Consider the following 21,394-nt stretch of genomic DNA (forward strand, 5'->3'; position numbering starts at 1 on the left):
TTTCTACAGGATTATCTGAATGGCTGTTTAAAGGAGATTTCTTTCTTGTTTTTTCTTACTTTACTTGAGTGAAGAATTATGTGAATAAAATTGTAATAGCAGTTTTCTTTAAATACATATTCTATACTACATTCCAACATTTTGATTGCATGTTTGATACTTTGTATTCAGCACACTTAAAGGGGGACGTTAACATATTTTAATCAAGAACAAGGAGTTAATAATTTCTCATGTATGCAACCTTTTAAGTTTTTTTGCCTATATACTACCAGAATTAAGGACAGCAGCTGTTGTGATTTATGTTGACTGGATGCTATGCAATGTTATTACCTTCTCAGCTTGCAAGAGTCTATTTTTCAGTTGTAATACACACTATTTCTGCCATGTTAAGCTTGTTATCAAATCCTCAACCAAAGCTTTCTCAACATTTCACATATCAGGTAATAATTCAGCTCAGAAGCAGTAACACCACACCATTCCTTTTGAAATAAGAAATGCAAGACGTGAGTGGTTCAGGAGTTGGGGGAAAGAGTCATTTCTTACTGCAAGCCGAGAAGGTGAATTAGAAAGTGAGATGCATCTGCAGTTGCTTCATTGTGAGTATTGACCAAGAGTGTCTTCTAACCTCACCAAACTCTGCAGATGTTTGCTATCACCAGCATTTCCTTCCACTAATATTGAAACTCTTCTTACCTATGAACAGATTCCACTCAGTATCCAAATCAGCCTGATTTGCTAGGCAGCCCTTCATTACATTGAGGCAATAGTTGTTGCAAGGTTTCACAGTGGGAAGTCCTCTGCAGTAAGGGCAGTACAACATCTTCATTAACGCCCGGATGCACCCTGGGGTGGGACTGACCTGCAGAGTTTAAGGGGGGGAAAGAAAAAGAAAAAGGAGGAAATCAATCTCCTGTTCTGTGAATTTTGGGATCACTGAGATTATGCCTCTCAAGCAGTAAATGCAGAAGGGGCAATTTGTGAAAAGAGCTCAACCCTTAATAACACCCTCCTAGGAGACTAATCGATTCCTGCCAATTATCTTCATTTAGCTCAGCCAGCAGCGATTTTCAGGAATGCAAAAATCAACACTCCCTCACTGATGGCAGTGCTTTCCTTCCCAGCCCTCCCACACAAAGTCTACTGGAAAGCAAAGGAAAAACATCCAAGGAATCAGCTGGACAGTAACTGACTGATCCTAACATGGAGGATCCTGACAAGACCCCACACTCTTCTTACTCAAGCTAGAACTGTCAGTCACATCGTCACTGGATCAGAGTTTCCTCCTTATTAAAGCACAGTAAGTCCAAAATAATCATGACGATTTCTCTGAAATTATTCAGAACTGCACCATCACAAAGGAATATCATTCTGTCTTCAGACAAAAATACCCATCTGTCTTCTCAGACAGTTTCATAAAGAGATCAAACAGGGGTTTTTTTCTATACTTTCAACATCTCGAGACACAAAAATCATTATAGACAACATTCTAATGCATTTCTATTTATATATCAGCATGGCACAAGAGGGCTGCACATGGTGAACTTAAAACAGCCACCAGAGTCAATGGAAATACACTCAATGAGTTTAGGATTTCCAGTCAAAGTCATTAACACTGGGCATGGCTGACAGAAGGAAGTAGTGTGTAGATATAAATTTTTAGTGATATGTGTTAGAATTTGCACTAGAAGGGTATGAGTTTCCTGGAGAGAGAGCATGGAGTTTAGTAAAAGGTTTTTACATAAGGCTTCTCCATTGTTTCTAATGATCCTTCACCTCATCTTTTTTAGTCACCAAAATGCTGGGCATCTATTCAGCAATGTGCCTTCCATGTCCAATGCAGAGAAACAGGTATTTTTTGGGTCGCTTCTTGTCCCACCTCATGAACAGTAGGATAAATCATCTTCTGGAGGACATCCACAGAATTCTCCATATCTAATTTTAAACTACACAAATTGGCCACATTTGACAATCATGAGAAGTTCCCTGTGTAAACATTGTTTCCCTCACCCTCTTGTTTTGGTATTTAATTGTTTCATCTCAGACTTTTAAAATTGTATGTACTATTACAATGTACATTTTCAGGCCAGAAATTCTATCTTGGATTAAAAATGCATATTAGGTACTACTTGCTATAGCATCTTGTCATGGAGCAGTGGAGCATAAGTTTCTTGTGCTGGAGTGACAATCTCGAGTGATAACAAAGGGCTACAAGTTCCTCAGTGATTTCAAAATTCCTGGACAGGAGAGTGCAAAGCAATGGCACTCCTTTCACTCAATCTGTCAGTTTATGAATAAATGCAACACTTCTAATATGAGTTTGAAGGGATTAAACTGTTTTTCTGTGTTCCTGGTAATTTGTACTGAAAGCATGAATCTGACTTTGCACTATAACAGTACATACTAAACTGACTGATGTGGTTTGTATTGTCAGGATTGTACTAAAATGGCACTTCTTTTCTTTTTCTCTGGAACTTCTTTCTCCCTTTTTTATGTTAAATCACTGATTTTTAGAGAACTATGCAGTACATACTCTTTACACTGGACATTTTTACATGAAAATGGCTCTGTTAAGAGTTATAGCAGATATTTCTGAGTATGCTCAAAAGTGTTTTTTGCCTTGGTTTCCCAGGGAAATGCAGTTTACTAGCACAACACACTGACGGTGCATGTGAAGGTATATTTACCCATCCTTTTCCAACAGTTTTTGAACTATCAGCCAATTTCACTCAAATTTGACTGAGGACTCTATGTCTCAGTACATTAAGACCCTACAAGTTTTTTGAAAATTGACAGTTTGGAGAAGAAAAGGACAGAGGCTTTATTACTACCTTTATCAAGGAAAGGCTGAAGCATGAGGTCAGTTCCTCACATATATCAAAGAATCTATGTGGAGGAATGATGGTATGAGTGACCCACGGTTAAAAAGCACCAGAGGGAGCTTTCACCTTATTAACCAACAGAAAATCCAAACACAAGGAAAGCTGGACTTCATTATTTCCACTGATCAGAAATACTTTTTAGAGTCATTTATCCAACTGTTTTATCTTTATACATCCAAACCTAGAACACACCCAGTTTTACAAAAAGATTAGCACCAAAAGCGAGATGTAAGCAGAACACATACACTTGTGGCAACAATGGAATCTTCAAAATTACTTTGAATCGCTGCTTAAAGCCAGAGATATTTCTATCTGTGGGCACTGAGAGTTTTATCAGCAAAGTTCCTTTCATGCTCAAAATTATGCTTCTTCCCATGCCCAGAAATCTTGTTAATGCAAAGTTGTCAGCACCTGGTTGACTCCTAAGCTCAGCCAGAATCCACGTTTTCCCATCCACACCTTCCCAAGCCCACTTTGGTACTTGTGTTGACAGCACATATGCCTATAGGATCTTGACCTTGCACAAAAACTTTCTGGCAATTTTGTTCTTGAAAAGTATAGCTAGAGGAGAGAAAACAGTCTCTGTCTTTATATTATATTTATATAAATATTTATATGAGCCTTATTTTATCACAAGTGAAGTCTAAGAGGTAACTAGCTATGATGTCTTTCTCTGCCAGAGGTCCAGATCACATCCCTGATCTGCTAAGACAGGACCCTATAGGCCCCTTAGAATATCTATTTACAGTTAATCTTGAATTCTTGTTGCATTACAGAACATCTTTAACCAGAATACTCCCAGACACAGTCGACCGTGAACTATATATAGGATAAATTCTTACCACTCAAAAAGAATAAGCAGGACCCAGGTGTCTCATATTCCCTGTAAAAAATGGTGGCATCATCAACAGCATTTTACAAGAAAGGAAGGTGCCCTGCTTTTGTTTAGAGAGAAGTCTTTAAGATAAGACACCAAGCAGAAAGCAGATTGAGAAAGTTTCTACAGAAACCTCTGACATATCTGTACCAGCCTTTGACAAAGATCAACACAAGCATCTCCTTGCTGATCAAGCTGGATGTTGCAGACCTCTGTTTCAGAAGACGCTATGCTGGTGAAACAAAATACAAGCACAGATCAATTGCTGTCTCTGAGGCCGATTGGCAGGGACTGGCTCACGTTCACATTGCTTACTGCTAGCACCTTCTACTCCAAGCTGGCTACATCCCATACTGCTATATAGTATTTGGCACTACATCTCCTCTGGGTCCCACCTGGTGCGTGAGTGACTAAAATACATAATGATTATTTTGTGTGGTTACTTTTCAGCTCAAAGCCTTTGGAATAATAGAAAGCTATACTGCAGGCAATGGGAGTAAAAAGCAGCTAAATATAATGTTGCATGTTTTGAAGTGAAGATAGGAGGTTAAGTTTGATAGTGCTTAGACTAGACTTGGGTTAGTGATGGAAAGAAGAGAGGGGAACAAAACAAGACAAGCATCTTCATACAGCTTTCTGGAGGCAGTCTCCGTCCTCCAAACAGTGCAGAGGCACCGCACAGAGTCAGATGGAGAGGTCCAAAACACATCCAGGAGGAGGGCTAGCAATTAAGCTGTTGACCTGAGCACATGATAAGTCCCCTTCTCAAGCTTGCTCCATATTCCTCTGTCACTTAGCAGTACTCATGTACCTTTAGGTGACTGAACCTTCCCGCTTTTAGCATAGGGAAACATTAAAATAATTCAGCTACTTTGGAAGTTTGAAGGCTAAAAGTTAAATGCTGTGTTACAGTAGTTAAGTGCCTTTGTGAATCTAGCCTTCAGTAAGCAGCCAAGTTTCAGTTTTCAGCTTCAGCTGTTTTTTCTGTAGCTTTATTTTCAGAGAATACAGTCAGATCTTTTTCCTCTCTCAACAACAGCTGAAGTATCTTTCATGCCAAAAATAATCAAATTCTGCTTTAACATTCTGAAATCTTGGTAAAAATACAAACATAAAAAATATTCAGCTTACAGAGTGTGTATTTCAGAAAGTTATGAACACATAAAACCTAGAGATTATCACAGAAAGTTGATTTTTCAACCACCTGTACTTGGCTTGCTACTTCTTTCTGCTGGCAAATTCTATGAAATGTGCTTTCAAAGTCCATTTCTCATTCCCATCTGAAAAAAAAAAATTCAGAATCTCTCACACCTAATAATACTTTCCTGTAGACCATTAAAAAGGCAGATATTCATTTCATTCAGAAGTACTCAAAACCTGTGTTTGCTGAGGACAGCTGTTCCTCAGCTCAGGAATTTCAATGGTTTTTCTGTTACATTTGTAGATGGATATAGTTTTTTTCTGTTTTGTTTTGTTTTTTTTTTTTTTTGTGTGTGTGTATTTTAAAATACATTGCAATTGGCTCCACAGTAATCGCAGCAGAGAAACCTGCATAGACTTCAAAGTTTAGAAGTAACTATTCCTTATGTAAATCATATATTATAAATCAATCAGAATCTACTGAATGACACAACTGGAGAAACTGCTATAGAGGAGTCATTAATTATATCATGCTGTCTCTATGACTGCCTAGGACATCTTCATTGTAGTATAGGCATACGTGCAATGCAGCACATCAGAAAAGTGCCTTTCTGGGCTTTGATTGAGCCTATTAGCTGCAGGACATGTTACATTACTGCATTTTGTAACATTTTCTGACAGCTTCAGCTTTATCTAAACATATGGTTTTGCATACATGCAAAAAACCCCCAAAAAGCAAGATTCTTAAGGGCTTCATTACTGAACACTTATTTTCCCCTTTCAGAAAATCTAGGAGGAATATTATTTCATCTGGAAGACAGCTTTTGCAATGGTGAACTTGCAAATATAAATAATTGAGGAGAGAAATTCTTTGGGTAAAAGCCATGAAATTGTACTCTGTTGTAACACCACATTTGCAAAGACTGCTTTCTTATGTACATGACCTGTTTTTATGATCAAAAGCCTTTGCTCTGTCAGTACACAAACATAAATCTTTTTTTCTGATACAAAAAATCAGACAAACTGATTAAACAACTGGTCACCTTTAGAAGGATCAAACACACTGACATGCAGTTTCCCCTACTCGTATTTATAGGAGATTTCTTAATGAAGTAGCTGTTATATGTTGTCTGGTAATAAAGCAAGGGTGTTCTGCCAAAGTAATATTGAATGTACTTAAACTCACAGCATAAAGCCATATTTAGGTCCAGATCCTGTCATTTCTTGGCATAAAATAAAATCTGTCGAATATGAGCAAAATTAAAAACTGAGTGCCACTCCAGAGACCAAAACAGGGGACACAACTGCTTCCTACATTTCCTATGCACCCTAAGAAACTGATCTCATTTGGAATCACATGGAGTCACTCCTTAGCTTGAAGACATTGGGGGAAAACTGCTGGGAAAACCCAGCTGATTTCTAGCCAACTGGCCCAGGAAGTAGGTACTCTTTTTAAAAGCCTCTACACTAAAACAACCCACAGTCTGAGAAGAAGAGGATTGTCTTTTATTTCTCACAAGCTTTATGAATGCATTGACAACCAGGCTGCTAGATAAAAAGTGGAAACTTGTACTTCCTTCCCATTTGGTGTTCAAGATGAGGTACCAAATGCTTTGCTTTATACAAGAGGGTGAGGCATATTCCTACAATCTCATATAAATGGCCCATAACTGTAAAGATTTTTTAAATGAATCTCTGTCTTTAGCACTTGCATCTTGGTTAAATCATCCAGTTCCCCACTCAGCAAGCTGGTGTGTGTTCTGTACAGTCATGGTGGACTGTCTGAGAAACTGGGGCACCGACATTTTTAAATCAGTTTTTGGATCTCTGTGTAGTCCATCTACAACTTAATGATGGAAGAATGAGATATGTCTCCCAAGTATAATTTTGTTCATAGCCTAATTATCTCAAGAGTTTCAAATAGGACTGGGGCAAAACCAATAAAATGTTTACATATGCGGCCAGGTCAGAGTTTGATCTTGAATACACATTGGCATGTCTCAACCAACTCCAAGAGAAATGCAAACTCCACTAAGAGTAACAGTGTCCCCCCCCCTTCCACCAAAAGGTTAATTTATCTGTGGACAACTCAATAGTCCAATTCTAGCACTTCCTGTCCAAAACCACCCACAGTACATCCAAAATTGTATTCCAAATCAAACGGGATATAAGGATTACAAGTTAATGTTTGTGATTTCAGAAGAGAAGGAAGAAAATAAACCTTTAATTAAAAATAACTGATTGTTGCATTCAAACTGCCAGAACTGAGGAAATTTTTCCTAGGCACAAAAACATCATTTCTGATCTCATGAAATGCGTGTAAACCCATTGTAACAGTGATGTAACTGGGATCGGACTGAGACGTATCACGAAGTACACACTTTATAGGGTATCCAGGATTACCGCAAAACTTTGGATCACCCACCCTAAGAGCTACAAGTCCTTTTTTATTTCCTGACATCTTGAATTAACTTCAGTAGGAAGACTAAACTTCAGTCCCATCACTCACTTCTTTTTGTCAAATATCTTTGACACTATATTCTCAACATGTTACAATTACTCCCTATTGTTTTTTGTTGTTGTTTGTTTTTAATACTGGGGAAAGCGGGTAAAGCTTTGCTGGCAATGAAACTTTTCTTCCTTTTGCTCTTTCTTTTCTTCAAACAAGATTTGGCCACTGCTGGATCCAACTGATGTATTTTTCTCCTTTTCTGTATTTTGGCTGTTTTCATGAGCACTGTGTAACTGTTGATTTCGCTTAATAATCTGGATATCAGCTGAAAATACATCTGTGTGTATCTAATTAGAACTACATAGAAATATTCATAAGATATTTGAACACTTTATTGAAGTATTTTTCATTGTTTCAGTCTGGCTCTTAGATGCTAAGATCTCAGTTCACTGCTTTTATAGCACAGTCTACTATAAAAATGGAAATACTGCATCAGCCATACTCAATTGGGAATTTATGTTGTAGAAGGTCAATTTGAGAATACTTGCTCATATCAACCAAAAGTCTAGTCTGATACTAACCTCCTAAAGACAAAAATAGCTATCTTTTTAACAATTCATAGCATCCCAGATGACTGAAAGGTAGAAAACCTGGTTTGAGTACTACAGCTTTGTACTAGTGTCTTTGACTTTGTGTTTGAATTACACTAAAATAAAAGTAAAACACTACAATTAGTTAAACAGATTTTCACAATTCTGGGATAGCATATCTTGAGAATATGATGAGATAAAACATGGTAAATTTAATTGTAATATTTTCATAGCCAATAAATATTTTTCTAGAAAACACACATTTTATAGTTCAATATGCTCATTAAACTATTAGAAACAATTTTAGGGAAATAGAGGTGAACCCTAGAAAAGATTCATAATGTAAAAAAGAAATTACACATTTATTATCTGATACAAACTGTGCAGCATTAAGCACTTACTCCACTCCAACTCAGAGGAACCACCTTATTTTTTTCTAAAAAAAGAGAAAGATTTAGCCATTGTTCTTTTCCAATGGAGATGTCCTTTTCCATTATCTGTGATTTTGAAATCATGAGAAATACGGCGACTGGATGTTTTTCCAACACCTATTAAAATTTGAGGCATTTTTCGCACTTAATCGTTCATTTCAGTATGTCTATAGTTGTGTTCCAGTACGTGTATAATTCTGGAATGTAGACAAACATTGCTTCTCCATTTTACAGATGGAAAAAGGAAACATCACAAGCTATTTTTAATGGTATTTAGATGGATAAAACCCTAAAAGTTATGCACTAGAATTTTTCAACACTGCTCATAAATATCTCTCTCCTCTGTGATTTGCCTAAGTTATCATAACATATAATTCTGAAACTGGCTACAGGAAAATAAGGACCACAAATCTCTAAGTGATTATATCAGGAGGTTGTACATCAAATAATAAATCATTGTTGGAGAGATTAATTGTGGAATTTCACAATTTTCCCACAAAAGTCAAGGGCAAAAAACCACAAGGACAAAATCTTCAGATGTTTATTTGGGTGAGGCTAGACTTCTAGTTACAGAGGAAAAGAATGGCTTCTCCTATTTTTAGAAAACTCTGAAAATTACTTATTAGATTATCTGATACAAAAAATCTAAATTTAAAAATACACTCAAAAAGCTGCAGTCAGAAGGATATTTTATGTAAAGCTATTTTTTTAATCTCTTTAATCACTTCTGAGTAATGTTTTAAAGCAATTTTTTCTTTTTACGATTTAAGGTTTTTCAAAATAAAATGTTTGAATACTCAGATGTAAATATTAAAATGTTCTTCTTAAATCCCATTTTACCTGTGAGACACATAATGAATTTCAAACAAACTGGGTGGAAAAATGCTGTTTGATTATAACTTTGATTTAAACTAGAATTTCTTAGACTGAAAATAGTGCAAGCTGAGAAAATACTCCAGGATATGGGGGTTTACATCCCATGAGATATTATTGAGCTGAAAAATTTGCCATGCAAATTTTCTGGAAAAATATTTATCTTTCTCATCTGTTGTTAGAGTAATCCCCCATTAAATAGAATTTGAGCTAAGGATTGCATTTGCTATTCCCAGCATTTCAAGGGCAAAGCTAAGGTGAAAAATCTTTGAAGTAATTTCTTCCTTCCACTCCCATAAGATGAGAAGTTTTCTGTTACACAGAAATAAGGAAAGAATCTCACAGCTGTTAGGCATTTCAAATCCCACCATCTCTTCTGGAACATAAACTTTAAGATACTCTCTTAATAAAAAGTAGTTCCTCTGCTTTCTTCCCCGAGAAAAAACAACCAACACTGCATCTTACTTAAAAGGGAGTGTGCTTACTTCTTCCAGCTTCGTGTAGAAACGTCTATGGCCTCCGCCAGATAAGAGAGCCTTGGTTTCAGAGGAAAGCATGTGCTAAATTTTCCAGGGCTGATAATAGAATAGGACATGACTGTAAGAAACAGTGTCAGAAAATCCCCTGAAACTGGCTACTTCAAATAATTAGGAGAGCAAAAAGAAAATCCATAAAGTCCAGCATTTTAGAAAATGTCTTTAATATGATTTACTTGACTAGATACATACCAAAATGACCTATGCTCCCTTACAAAACAAATTCAATTCCACCTAAAAACAGGTGCTTATTATACTCTCGTGGTACTATAATGATTAATCCATGTCAAATATCTTTATGTGTATGTTTAAAGTTAAGCAAGAAGAATCCACATTTTTTTTCCAACTAGAAAAGCAGGAAGATGTTACTGAGCAACGATGTTCAGTTGCCTTGCAGAATAGTCAGAAGAAGAGCCAAGTTGAAAGAGGTATTAAGAAAGAATGGTGAGGAAAAGATGCTGGACTAGGCTCTGCATCATCAAGAAAAAGTGGCTTTGTACTTACTGGGAGGAAAAAAATTGTTGCAAAGAAGTAGGTTAAGAATTGCCCACGTACAAATCTAAAATAGAAGAGGAGGTCCTTGATAACCTGAAAATCAAACCTCCAGATAAGCAGGAGGGAAAACTCTGAGAAAGGTTGAGATATAAAAAGAGAAGAACTGCCACAGCAGGAGATAATGTTCAAATCAAGCAGTTAAACATGTTGTGCAGCAGTATCTGGATAAGAAAATGATGTGAAGAAGGGTCAAAGTCAGTCCTACTTACAACACCCAAGCAGCTTGAAATAGGCACTACATACCCAAGAGCAGTCTGTCTGACTGCCTATCTATGATTCACAGTGCAAAACAGAAAAGCACCCGAGAAGAAAATCAGTTTTCTCAAATAGAGAGAGAGCAGTAAAACTGTTCTGATCACTCATAAATACTCACAAGTACTCAAAAGTAAGTCTTGTTTGCTGTTCACTGACCTGTGAATTGTTTTACTGACTTAAAAAGGGCATGAAGCTCAGACTGGTGCAGAGGACTGTGGGATGTCTGAATTGTGTGGTGTCAGCAAGAACACACTAGCCCTGATGAGAATGAAGTAAATGCATACATAATATTGACAGTCTTGGTCAATGACAAGTTATGCAATAATTTGAGGTGACAAGCGACAACAGATTGACCCAACGTGTTCCAGCTCCTTCCTGCTCTAAGAAATACGGAAGAAGTCATGATGCAAAAGACACTTCAAAGTTTATAGCAAGATGATCACTATCTGAATCTGTAAACAATGGCAATCTTGTAGATACAGCAAGTAAGGATATGCAGATTCCTTACAGGTGCCTTCCCACGTGATTGATGAATTGTCTGGTCTGCGTATCAGCAGCAACTGAAGGGTAGGGACTGGGTGGACTAGTACTAAAAGGAGGGTATTCTACTAGACAGAGAAATAAAATTTTAGGGATAGTGAATCAGGCAAGTTCAAGGTTGATAGCTTTTTGTACTTGGTAAGCTTCATCATATTCCTACACTGAACATTTTTCAAGCGAGTTCAAAGGGTAAAATCCCATAAGTAGCCCTGGGCTATTTGGAAAAAAAAGCAAAGGAATCTCCATAGAAACAAAACATGATTTTTCAAATCGCCTGTATTCTTGGTCCTTCTCCATGAAATTCGAAAGGCCAAATAACAAAGAGTGCTGAGTTTTGAAATGAAGCATTAAATCTGACTGTTAGCAATAAGCTGGTCACACCTTGTCAGGGACAAGATGGACACAAAAATACAGTCACCACTTCAGCAAGGAATGCAAAGCCTGCTTTAAAGACTGACCATTTGCTGACGACTCTCCAGCCTGGCAGAAAGCAAGATGTTGGTTATCTAAGACATAAAAGAATATAATGCTTTGCTTCTGTTCCTGTTTCATTTCACGATATGAATGAAGGACAAGATGGAGCACAATAGACAGGACAGTAAAACAAAGTCTGTGTGGATAATATGCAAGTTCGGGGATTGACAGGGAACATCTTAAACTATTTTCTTGACTTTTAAAGTGAAGAAAGGTGCCAGATTTTAAAGGTATCCCTGCAAGAATCTAGTCAGATATATTGTTGTGTTCTAATAATCAACCACAGGCTCCTCAATACAATACACTATATCTCGGTAATATATTCAGGGTAGCACGGAAGCAGAGGGATACTTTATAAATAGTTCACCATCTATTTATGGGATTAATAAATGGCCACTGCATTATGTGGGCCCAAATCATGTGAGATCATCTTATAGCTCCATGTTAACATTTCCTCTTTTATGGTCTTTCAAATGCTCTTGTTAGATTTTCACAAAGCTACTTGTAAACATAAATACCATATATAAAATATTTAACAGATGCTCAAGTGCACCTTGGGATGATGACTATGGTCTAGAATGACCTGTTTATGGGATGTGTGCCCACGTTTCTGCTGAGTATTGCACTTGTAGCTTTTGGAACTGCATAGCAGAAAGTAAATTTGCATCTTCATCCCATCTTCTAAGCATTATTTTATTTTCTTTTATTGTCTTTTAAATCCCTTCCTGATAACTCCTTCCCTATAAACACAAAAGGTAAAAAGGGTAACAGAGGGGTCCTCACTAGTGTCTGTGTGTCCTACTTCCAAGTCACTATAAGACAAACACAGGAAGGTGATTCAATTGAGAATAACTAGGGGAATTAGTGTCTCTACAGTAAGAACAGTGATTCTTCTCAGTGTTTTTTCTCTAAGTTGTGCACTAAAGAAAAACACGGTCCAAAGCGCTAGCACTGCATGAGTGTATGATATGAAGTCAAGTATATAATTTTCCTGAGAATGTCTTATTGGATTGTATTAAAACAAGTTAGTCCTGTGTAAAAGATGCAGCTTTCTTCTTCCTTCACATCTATGTCCATATAAACATACAAAAACTAAAATCGTGTACATGTAATGTAAAATTAGACGCATTGTCGTGTTCCCTGATAGTTAATGGAAGGATGAACTTCAGAAGCAAAATGCCTCTATTATACCTAGTGTTATAGAATTATAGTTTAGGTACTACAATTTTTTGGAAGGTATTCTAATGGAAAGTAAGGACATTGTAGCATTGGTTTAAAATAAGCAAGTCCCCAATGAAAGAAAATTTGTTGAGTTTAAACTGGTTATTTGTTCACACTTGCAGGAAGTAGATCAAAACCTACACTATAAAAATATATCTGACAATCAGATGTGCTTTTTCCTTTTATGTAGACAAAGACTAAATGTGAAATTTACTATTAAATCTTCATTTAATCTACTATGAATTTTAGGTTGATGTACAAAACAGAAGTAGTCTACAAGCATATGAAAGCACTCCTTTTAATACTTCATTTCTCATAAATTCTCAGAAGGTAAGCTCTTGTTTAACTTTTTTTTCTTTACGCAAAACCGAGCAAGAAAATGCATTGTGTTGGACTAACTAGGACCTAAAGGGTAGCAGATCTATAAACGTGAAAATCAAAAGAAGATATTAAACTGGGGAAAAATATAGCCCAAGATTAATTTCTTTTGCTTGGACATTTTGCTATAGTAATTTAAACCCCAACAATTTCAGTTATGACTGCAAACTTCTGTAATTGCCTTGATTTACAGTTCTCACTTTCTCAAGTGCAGAAATCACTCATTTATGTGTTATGGTTTAGATCCGTTGACAGCCTTTGAAAGCACTGATCCTATATCATCCTCAGTGGGATAGAAGTGCTCTGCAGTACACACTGAAGCCCCTGTCCCTGATGCACACTTCCCAGCTGTTGGCCAAGATCAACTGCATCATCTTTTCTTATCACTTTAATATCTGATACATCCTCAGCTTCAAGATTTTATATTAAATGGATTTGGAGGGCAAGGGAAGGAGTAACAGCTTCCTCCATCCACTCCATGCATCAACGTGAAACTGCAGTGCTTCCAGGTACCACGGCCACACTGTGACCACGTGACAGGATGCAGTATCTGCGCATAAAGCCACCCTGTGTGCTTTGATCTTTTTGTAGGTGGAATCCAGATCCGTGGTACTTCACAGATCTTCTGGTGTTGCAATCAACGGCCACAACACTACCCACTCCACTGAGCCTATGTACTCCATGGGGCTGATGCTGCCACTGCAGCTATGCTTTTCATGGACTCCTGAAATCTTGAGTCAGAGACACAGCATATGTGGGGAAGGCTTGTAACTGTGACCGCCTTGTCCCTGGTGCTGTCACTCTTCCCAGCAGACTTTCCAAAATAAGTTAGAAGAATAAGAAGACTTAATTGTGCTGTGGACTGAACTGGTCCTGAATACATCTGCAGGCAGACTAGGAGAAGGATTTTTGCATTTCTCCCCCCGCATGCCAAGTTCTTCTTTAACAAAGTGAAAGATGTTCTATAGCTTCTTAAATAAGATGTCGGTTCTTGCCAGATGGCAAAACCTCCATTCATGTTGAACCTGAAAGGACCACACAGATTGGACTGAATGACAATTTGACCCATGCCTCTAAGTTAAGTGTCAAATGATGGAATTTACTGCCAGCTAAGTCAGAAAATCCAGTAAAAGTAAAATACAGCACTGCATAATGGCTACCTGGCAGTAAATTTGTATTTAAGCTATTTCATTGCCATTTGTCTTTATCTGATTAAGCCACCTGATTTATAAAACATGCTGGAATACAATTTATATACAGCCATATAATCCACCTAGTGGTCTGGTTTCCAGAACCACAAGGATAAACATGTTCAAACCATAAAGGCACTCTCAATGCCAGATATCCATTTATAATGCCTGCTGAAAGATGTCTCATCATTACCATCTCCGGTATGGATCAGCTGTCAGCTACACTACCACAATTGCTTTCCAAGCCTTTTAAAAGTAAGGAATGTTTCAGTCACGTCCAAAACACAAAGGTTTTTCACAAGTTGGGAGAGATGTCCTCATCAGTGCAGTAATGTCATTCACCTTCAGTGGAGAAGACAACAGGGATATCACTGTGAAGTTATTACTACTTTAAACCTTTAACCCCATGCTAGCTACTATGAAAAAAAATAACTCTATCCCAGCCAATATCAGCACAGTCAGAGAGGCCAAATTTTCCAGTGGATATCAGAAATTCCACAAACTTGACAGTGTCCTCTGTATCTAAAGATGGATGTTGGAACAGATTCTATACCTGACAACTTTGGTCCAGGTACCACAAACCATCCTAAAAAGTACAATTTCACTGTGCCTGTCTATTCAGCAGAGAGTATATTGTTTTTGACAGTATCTCTAGAAATAAATGTCTTAAGTAGAATACTAGTTTCTAAAGATCTATGTCTTATAAGGATGCTGAAACATTTTTAATGTAAAATTAGAGGGTAGAAGATAATCGGCTTTCTTTCTTAAACATCAGTGGAATGAATGGAAAAGATGCTGCACTGACAACTACCAAGTTTTTATTTACATGGGCAAGTGCAGTGAGATTCAAAGCTGTGCAAGGTCTCCTGAACATCTCATCCACTGCCTGGATTAAAAGGATGGCTTCCAGAACAAGAGAAAGTGTAAATTTGCTTAAGCTTACTTGATTTTCAGAATCCCTATATAAGGCACTTTAAACATAATAGCCAATTAAAGCCAACAGTAACTGGATTCTGCAGCACGAGTATTTCTGGGATTACCTGCTGATTCTTCATGTCAGTAAAATGCCATTTGATAGATGGCCTCAAAATTAATTACTGAGATCAGTTTCAACTGGGTACATCCAGTTTTCTCCTCTCTCATCAAAGGATGGTTTTCCAATTCACAAAGAAAAATCATGGTATAAAAGTAGTCCTTTTACACTGCCATTGCTTATTTTACAGCTAATTTTTCCACCACCACTCTGCACCTCAAGCCACAGTCCCACAGACCCATACCACGAACAGCACACAGACAATCAGATAAAATAAGCTGGTATTTGTCAAAAGTTTTGTTTGGTGGACACTGTTCTATCATCTCGATGGACCTTAAATAAGCAAAATTTAAAAAGAAAAAGGCTAAAGGAAAAGAGATGTGAACTTCAACAGATTTTAGAGCTTGTAAAACCATATGTCTAATGCTAGCAAACCTTCCAGAATAAGGAGCACAGGTAAGGAATGGTTGCTATCAGTTGAAAGGCTAAACTTTCTTTCTAACTTAGTCTAGCAAGTGTAAAATTGGTTTCTAGTTGCAACTAGTCATAGAATCATAAAATCGTTTAGGTTGGAAAAGACCCTTTAGATCATCGAGACCAACCTCAAACCTAACACTGCCAAGCCCACCACTAAACCATGTTCCTAAGCATCACATCTACACATCTTTTAAATACCTCCAGGGGAGGTGACTCCACCACTTCCCTGAGCAGCCTGTTCCAATGCTTGATAACCCTTTTAGTGAAGAGATTTTTCCTCATATCCAATCTAAACCTCCCTTGGTGCAACTTGAGGCCATTTCCTCTCATCCTATCACTTGTTACTTGGGAGAAGAGACCAACAGCCACCTCACTACAACTTCCTTTCAGGTAGTTGTAGAGAGGAATAAGGTCCCTCCTAAGTCTATGGGAAAACTCTCCCTTATTGCATCCATTTGGTTTTTGCAGTATCCCTCCCTGTCTTGCTGAGTGTCTTCCATCTCTCTGTTCCTGCAGTGCCAGAAGCCTTTTGGCCACAGCATGCTCAGATGCTTTTGTGCATTCTGGAGCAGCCAGAACAGAGGAACACAACATACAATGTCGAATAAAAAGTCAAAAGGAAAAGACACTGTGTTATTTGCCACAGAACTTTACATGTGCACATCATGGGGCCTGGTCCTTAGGTCATAAAAATAACCTGAAAATGTTCGACGCTTAAAACACCTTTCATAAGTGGGATGGTCTGAATAGTGGCTCTGTTGGGCCATGTCCCAGAATGCTTCATTCACTGTAGATATGGTCCTGTGGTTCACAGCAAGAGAATGGATCATTCCTGCTGTCAGTTATGAGATAGATAGATAGATATGGGATTAATCTCAAGTGTATAAATAGAATCATAGAATCATAGAATGGTTAGGGTTGGAAGGGACCTCAAAGATCATTTAGTTCCATCCCCCCTGCCATGGGGGCAGGGAAATCCTCCACTACACCAGGTTGCCCAAAGCCTCATCCAACCTGGCCTTGAACACTTCCAGGGATGGGGCATCTACAACTTCTCTGGGCAACCTGTTTTAGTGCCTCACTACCCTCAGAGTAAAAAATTTCTTTCTTATATCCAATCTAAATCTCCCCTCTTTCAGTTTAAATCCATTGTCCCTTGTCGTATCACTACATGCCCTTGTAAAAAGTCCCTCTCCAGCTTTCCTGCAGGACCCCTTTAAATAGTGGAAGGCTGCAAAAAGATCACCCCGGAGCCTTCTCTTCTCCAGGCTGAACAGCCCCAACTCTCTCAGCCTGTCTTCATAGGAGAGGTGCTCCAGCCCTCAGACCATCTTTGTGGCCCTCCTCTGAACTCACTCCAAGAGAACCATGTCCTTGTTATGTTGGGGACCCCAGACTTATTATGCGGTACTGCAGGTGGGGTCTCACAAGAGCAGAGGAGAGGGGCAGAATCACTTCCCTCGACCTGCTGGCCACGCTTCTTTTGATACAGCGCAGGATATGGTTGGCTTTCTGGGCTGCAAACGCACATTGCCGGCTCTTGTTGAGCTTCTCATCCACCAGCACTCCCAAGTCCTTTTCCTCAGGGCTGCTCTCAATCCATTCTCCACCCAGCCTGTACTTATGCTTGGGATTGCCCCGACCCACATGCAGGACTTTGCACTTGGCCTTGTTGAACTTCATGAGGTTCTCACAGGCCCACCTCTCCAGCCTGTCAAGGTCTCTCTGGATGGCATCCCTTCCCTCCAGCATGTCCACAACACCACACAGCCTGGTGCTGTCTGTAAACTTGCTGAGGGTGCGCTCGATCCCACTGTCCATGTCACTGACAAAGATGTTACATCTACAATTTAGGCATCAACATCTGACATAATTATTTGGAACCCTTCTAGAGATAATGGAGAGAAACAAACACAGGGCTTAGTCAATCTCAGATTTAAGTAGGTATTTGTGTCTCAAATTTTAATTAGAACAATCAAGAAATTATTCTAAAACATGCAAATTAAAAAGCTTGGAGTTCTTTTAATGTCGACACCAAACACTACATATATTTGCCTACGCTTTTCCTGTATTATTCTTTGCTGTCTTGATCAGTGGGTTGCTGACTATCCTCCAACGTCAGAAACACTTTGTTCATTTTCTCCTTGTGTAAGAGAACATCTGGGCTTTCAAGGAGAATAGAAAATGGAGCTGTGAGGGTGGCCAATGTTTTTCTTATATAGAAAAGTCAGTTTTTAGTAACAAGACTAGGATATGTCAGGTGGGCCAGACCTGCCCTTCGCTATGTGCCAAAAGAGCAGAGTTGATCGTGGTGTTCTTCTGTCCATTGGCTACAACTGCATGTGTAAAACTCAAAGATGGTTTTGGCAAATACCGTTGGAATAACAAATTACAAAATCATGCTGCAGAAATATTTCCTTGTACAAAATGACTCCTGGAAGTGGGTTCCTACTGTAACCAACCCTTTACAACTCATTTTCCCATTTCGCCTTCTACCCACCACACTGCTGACTGGCTGCATGAACACTCTTGCAAAATAGTAAGATCAGTGACATTGCTGCTGCTAGAGATTGGATGAAAAGAACTGTTGGGGACCTATTATGATGAGGAAAAGTTAAAGAAATTAAAAAAAGATATGACTTGACAAAGAGAAACATATTGAGCCAAGACCGAAATCTGCAAGCACAGAAAGCAGCCTCTCTCTCTCTCTCCCTCTCTCTTAAACCCTACAATAGTCAAGGGCACTGAAAGACGACCTGAACGAGAAATAATTTCACTATAGCTGGATTTTTTCATTCAGAGAAAAAGCATTAACAAAACCCGTTATATATTATCTCTCCAATTTAGATGTATATGTTCCCTCTGTAGCAGTTAAAAATAAATGTGAAAACTTTGATATTATTACTTATGGACATAGATGCACAAGACAGAAAAGAAATTTCTTTAATCTTCTGTTTTTTAACACAATGACCTTGTTATATTATCATAGAATGGCTAATCATATGATTCTCCACTTGCAAGCAAATCTCTTACTCACTGCATTATATTTGTTTATTTTTTGAATGTCTGATTAGTAAGCAGCAACTAGAGGTGGTTATTGCAAGAAGCTATTACGTTATTTATTCATCTAATATGCTGACTTTTTATGTCTCTCTCTCTCTTAGAAAAGTTTTAAAATGAGAGTAAGATTTGCAGGAGAAAAGTCCACACCATGGACTAAATAACCCTTGACTATCTTGCTAAGAGTACAGTACACTGTCTTGCAGAAGGCTATGTTTGTTTCATGCTTTACATGTATTATCTTTTATGTTCTGTGAATTATATGGTTTTATTTTTCTTTTCTTTAAAAATAATGTAAAAGTAATGTAATACAGAATGCAATACAAAAAAGAGTCTGAGGAGATGAAGCTTTCATAAACATGGCGGGATACAATGAGGATCAGATTAAACTCTGCAGATTGCTTTTACTTATTACTCCGATCCAAAACAAAAATTTAATTCTACTCCCTTTATTTGATTAATTGGAATCTAAGTCTCTCATCAACTTTTAATGAAACTTGAGTTCCACTGAGTTGTGATTTTTCCCTCAATACAATCATTATTTATTTAAGATTCTTTTCCTAAGCAAGACTGTTTGCACTGTACTGTGTATTATACAAGCACAGAATTAGATGCTTCCATGTTCTAAACCGACAAACATAATCCTGCATTTAAAATGTGAATTCTGCCCATTTTTACATATTATTTTTTAGACAATAGCATTATAATGATAACCAGTTACATTTTCTTAATTGTTGAGTCTTCAAATATGTGTGGGACTTGGTCCACAAGACAAATTAAACCTGAATTAATGACAGCTTTTTATTGGTCACAAATTTGACAAACAGATCTGATTCACAATCAAGAGAATCAAGGATACAATAGGGAAACCATGAAATTTTGATTTTTCAGTGAATGTGAATGTTGGTGTCATTTCATAGATGCTTCGGCTTTCCTAATAGATTACTATAGCAAAGCCCTTGGTGTTGTATCCTAAGTCCTAATAAAGTACTTACTAACTTCTTATAGGTCCTGATTAAGTTACTTGCTTTAGTATGAACAGCGACTTTAGAGTCTACTTCTAGAGACAGTGAAAAAAAACTTTTTAAACCACTCAAGAAGAGCCAGAAAACCATTTGAACATAGATTTGTTTGAACTAAATTTAGAGAAATTTTGATCTGAATATCTTCAGAGTTTTCAAGATGTATTTCCTGTACTCAGAATTATTTGAGATCACAGAGTATTCTGAATGAAGGAATGAAAACATGTGATTGCTTGCTTTTTGTGAGAAAATGACAGCATGATGCAATTTAATAAATGAAAATTTTCTGGAGTGCTTATTCCCATTTACTACTCACTTATGAACACAAAAGAAAAGTGAAGATGGAGCTGCAGACATCAAAATCGAGTGCAGTCTATTCTGGGAACCATTTATAGTGTAAGTAAAAGTGTAATTAAATAATGACTTAATTTCAGCAGGATCCCATGATAAGAATCAATAGTCAGGCCACTGATCTTGCATTAATTTGCCCTTACATCGTCACTAAATCTTGTCACAGTTACACTTTCATGACACACTGAATTAACCTTGACCATAACCTCGGCTTTAAAAGAGAAGCTTTTTTTTTTTTCCTTCCCCTCTCCAAAGCCTTCAATGGCTGCTTTCTGGGACTAATCATATTCAGCAGAATTCACATATACAAGTCATGGTCTTCAGTTCTAAAAGATGTAACAGATGTAACAATGCTTGCCCCAAAACGTCTTCCACAACATAATGAAAACTGTTACGTATTTAACTTATTTGATCCTTTGCTGAAAAACAATTTCCTTTTACTTTAAGCCTTGCATATTCCTTAGAAGTAAATACTGCATTTTGATCTCAGTCGTAAATTCAAAAATGTGTTAGAAAAAAAAATATACAAAGATAAAAAGAAAACAAACTGAACATGAATAAAATGTTGCAATATTATTTTTGTAAGTTTTTTTGGGGCCTACTATTGATGTGTATCTTTTTTTTCTCATGTGCAAAGAACCTTCTGATTTTCTACAAGTCGGTGATCAGCACCTGCGATATATTTTCATTTTGCCTGGATTGTATTTGCTGTCTGAGACTTTGTGCTCCTGCAAATAGAGAAGGCTTCCTGCTCCTTACATCTCTTTGCAGATTTACTAAAAAATGAATTGCTTCAGAAAATTTTGTGGATACTATTTCACAGCTTTAAAGCCATATGAATGCAAACATAAAGCAGCTCCCTGTCCAGACTGATAGAGTGGGATTTATGGAGAGACAGCATTTTCACTTCAGGGTTTGTTAGGAAATGAGAAGCTGCAATGAATCTTTACTGTTCTGGAAATACAAAACGTGCTCTTTCAATCCTGTCTAAAGATTTCATATTATATAATTTCTTCTCTGGCTATACTTCATTAAGTTGCACAGAAATCTCATTATCCTC

At 37.6% G+C, this 21,394-nt stretch overlaps 1 protein-coding gene and 1 non-coding gene across 3 annotated transcripts in view; one reads left to right on the forward strand and one right to left on the reverse strand.

Annotated features, from left to right (window-relative positions):
* Positions 1–21,394, reverse strand: part of GPC6 (glypican 6) — an 800,550-nt gene that overhangs the window by 223,022 nt on the left and 556,134 nt on the right. For both annotated transcript variants that reach the window (XM_086611390.1, XM_086611383.1), the window contains exon 4: positions 694–859. In XM_086611390.1, coding sequence (XP_086467516.1) covers positions 694–859 — 166 coding nt within the window. The remainder of the gene's footprint in view (positions 1–693; positions 860–21,394) is intronic.
* Positions 13,538–13,726, forward strand: LOC147529426 (U2 spliceosomal RNA). Its single transcript, XR_015222675.1, has one exon. It is a non-coding gene; the product is annotated as a U2 spliceosomal RNA (small nuclear RNA).

This window comes from Tauraco erythrolophus, chromosome 1 (genome assembly GCF_009769465.1).
Source record: "Tauraco erythrolophus isolate bTauEry1 chromosome 1, bTauEry1.pri, whole genome shotgun sequence".
Classification (NCBI taxonomy): Eukaryota; Metazoa; Chordata; class Aves; order Musophagiformes; family Musophagidae; genus Tauraco; species Tauraco erythrolophus.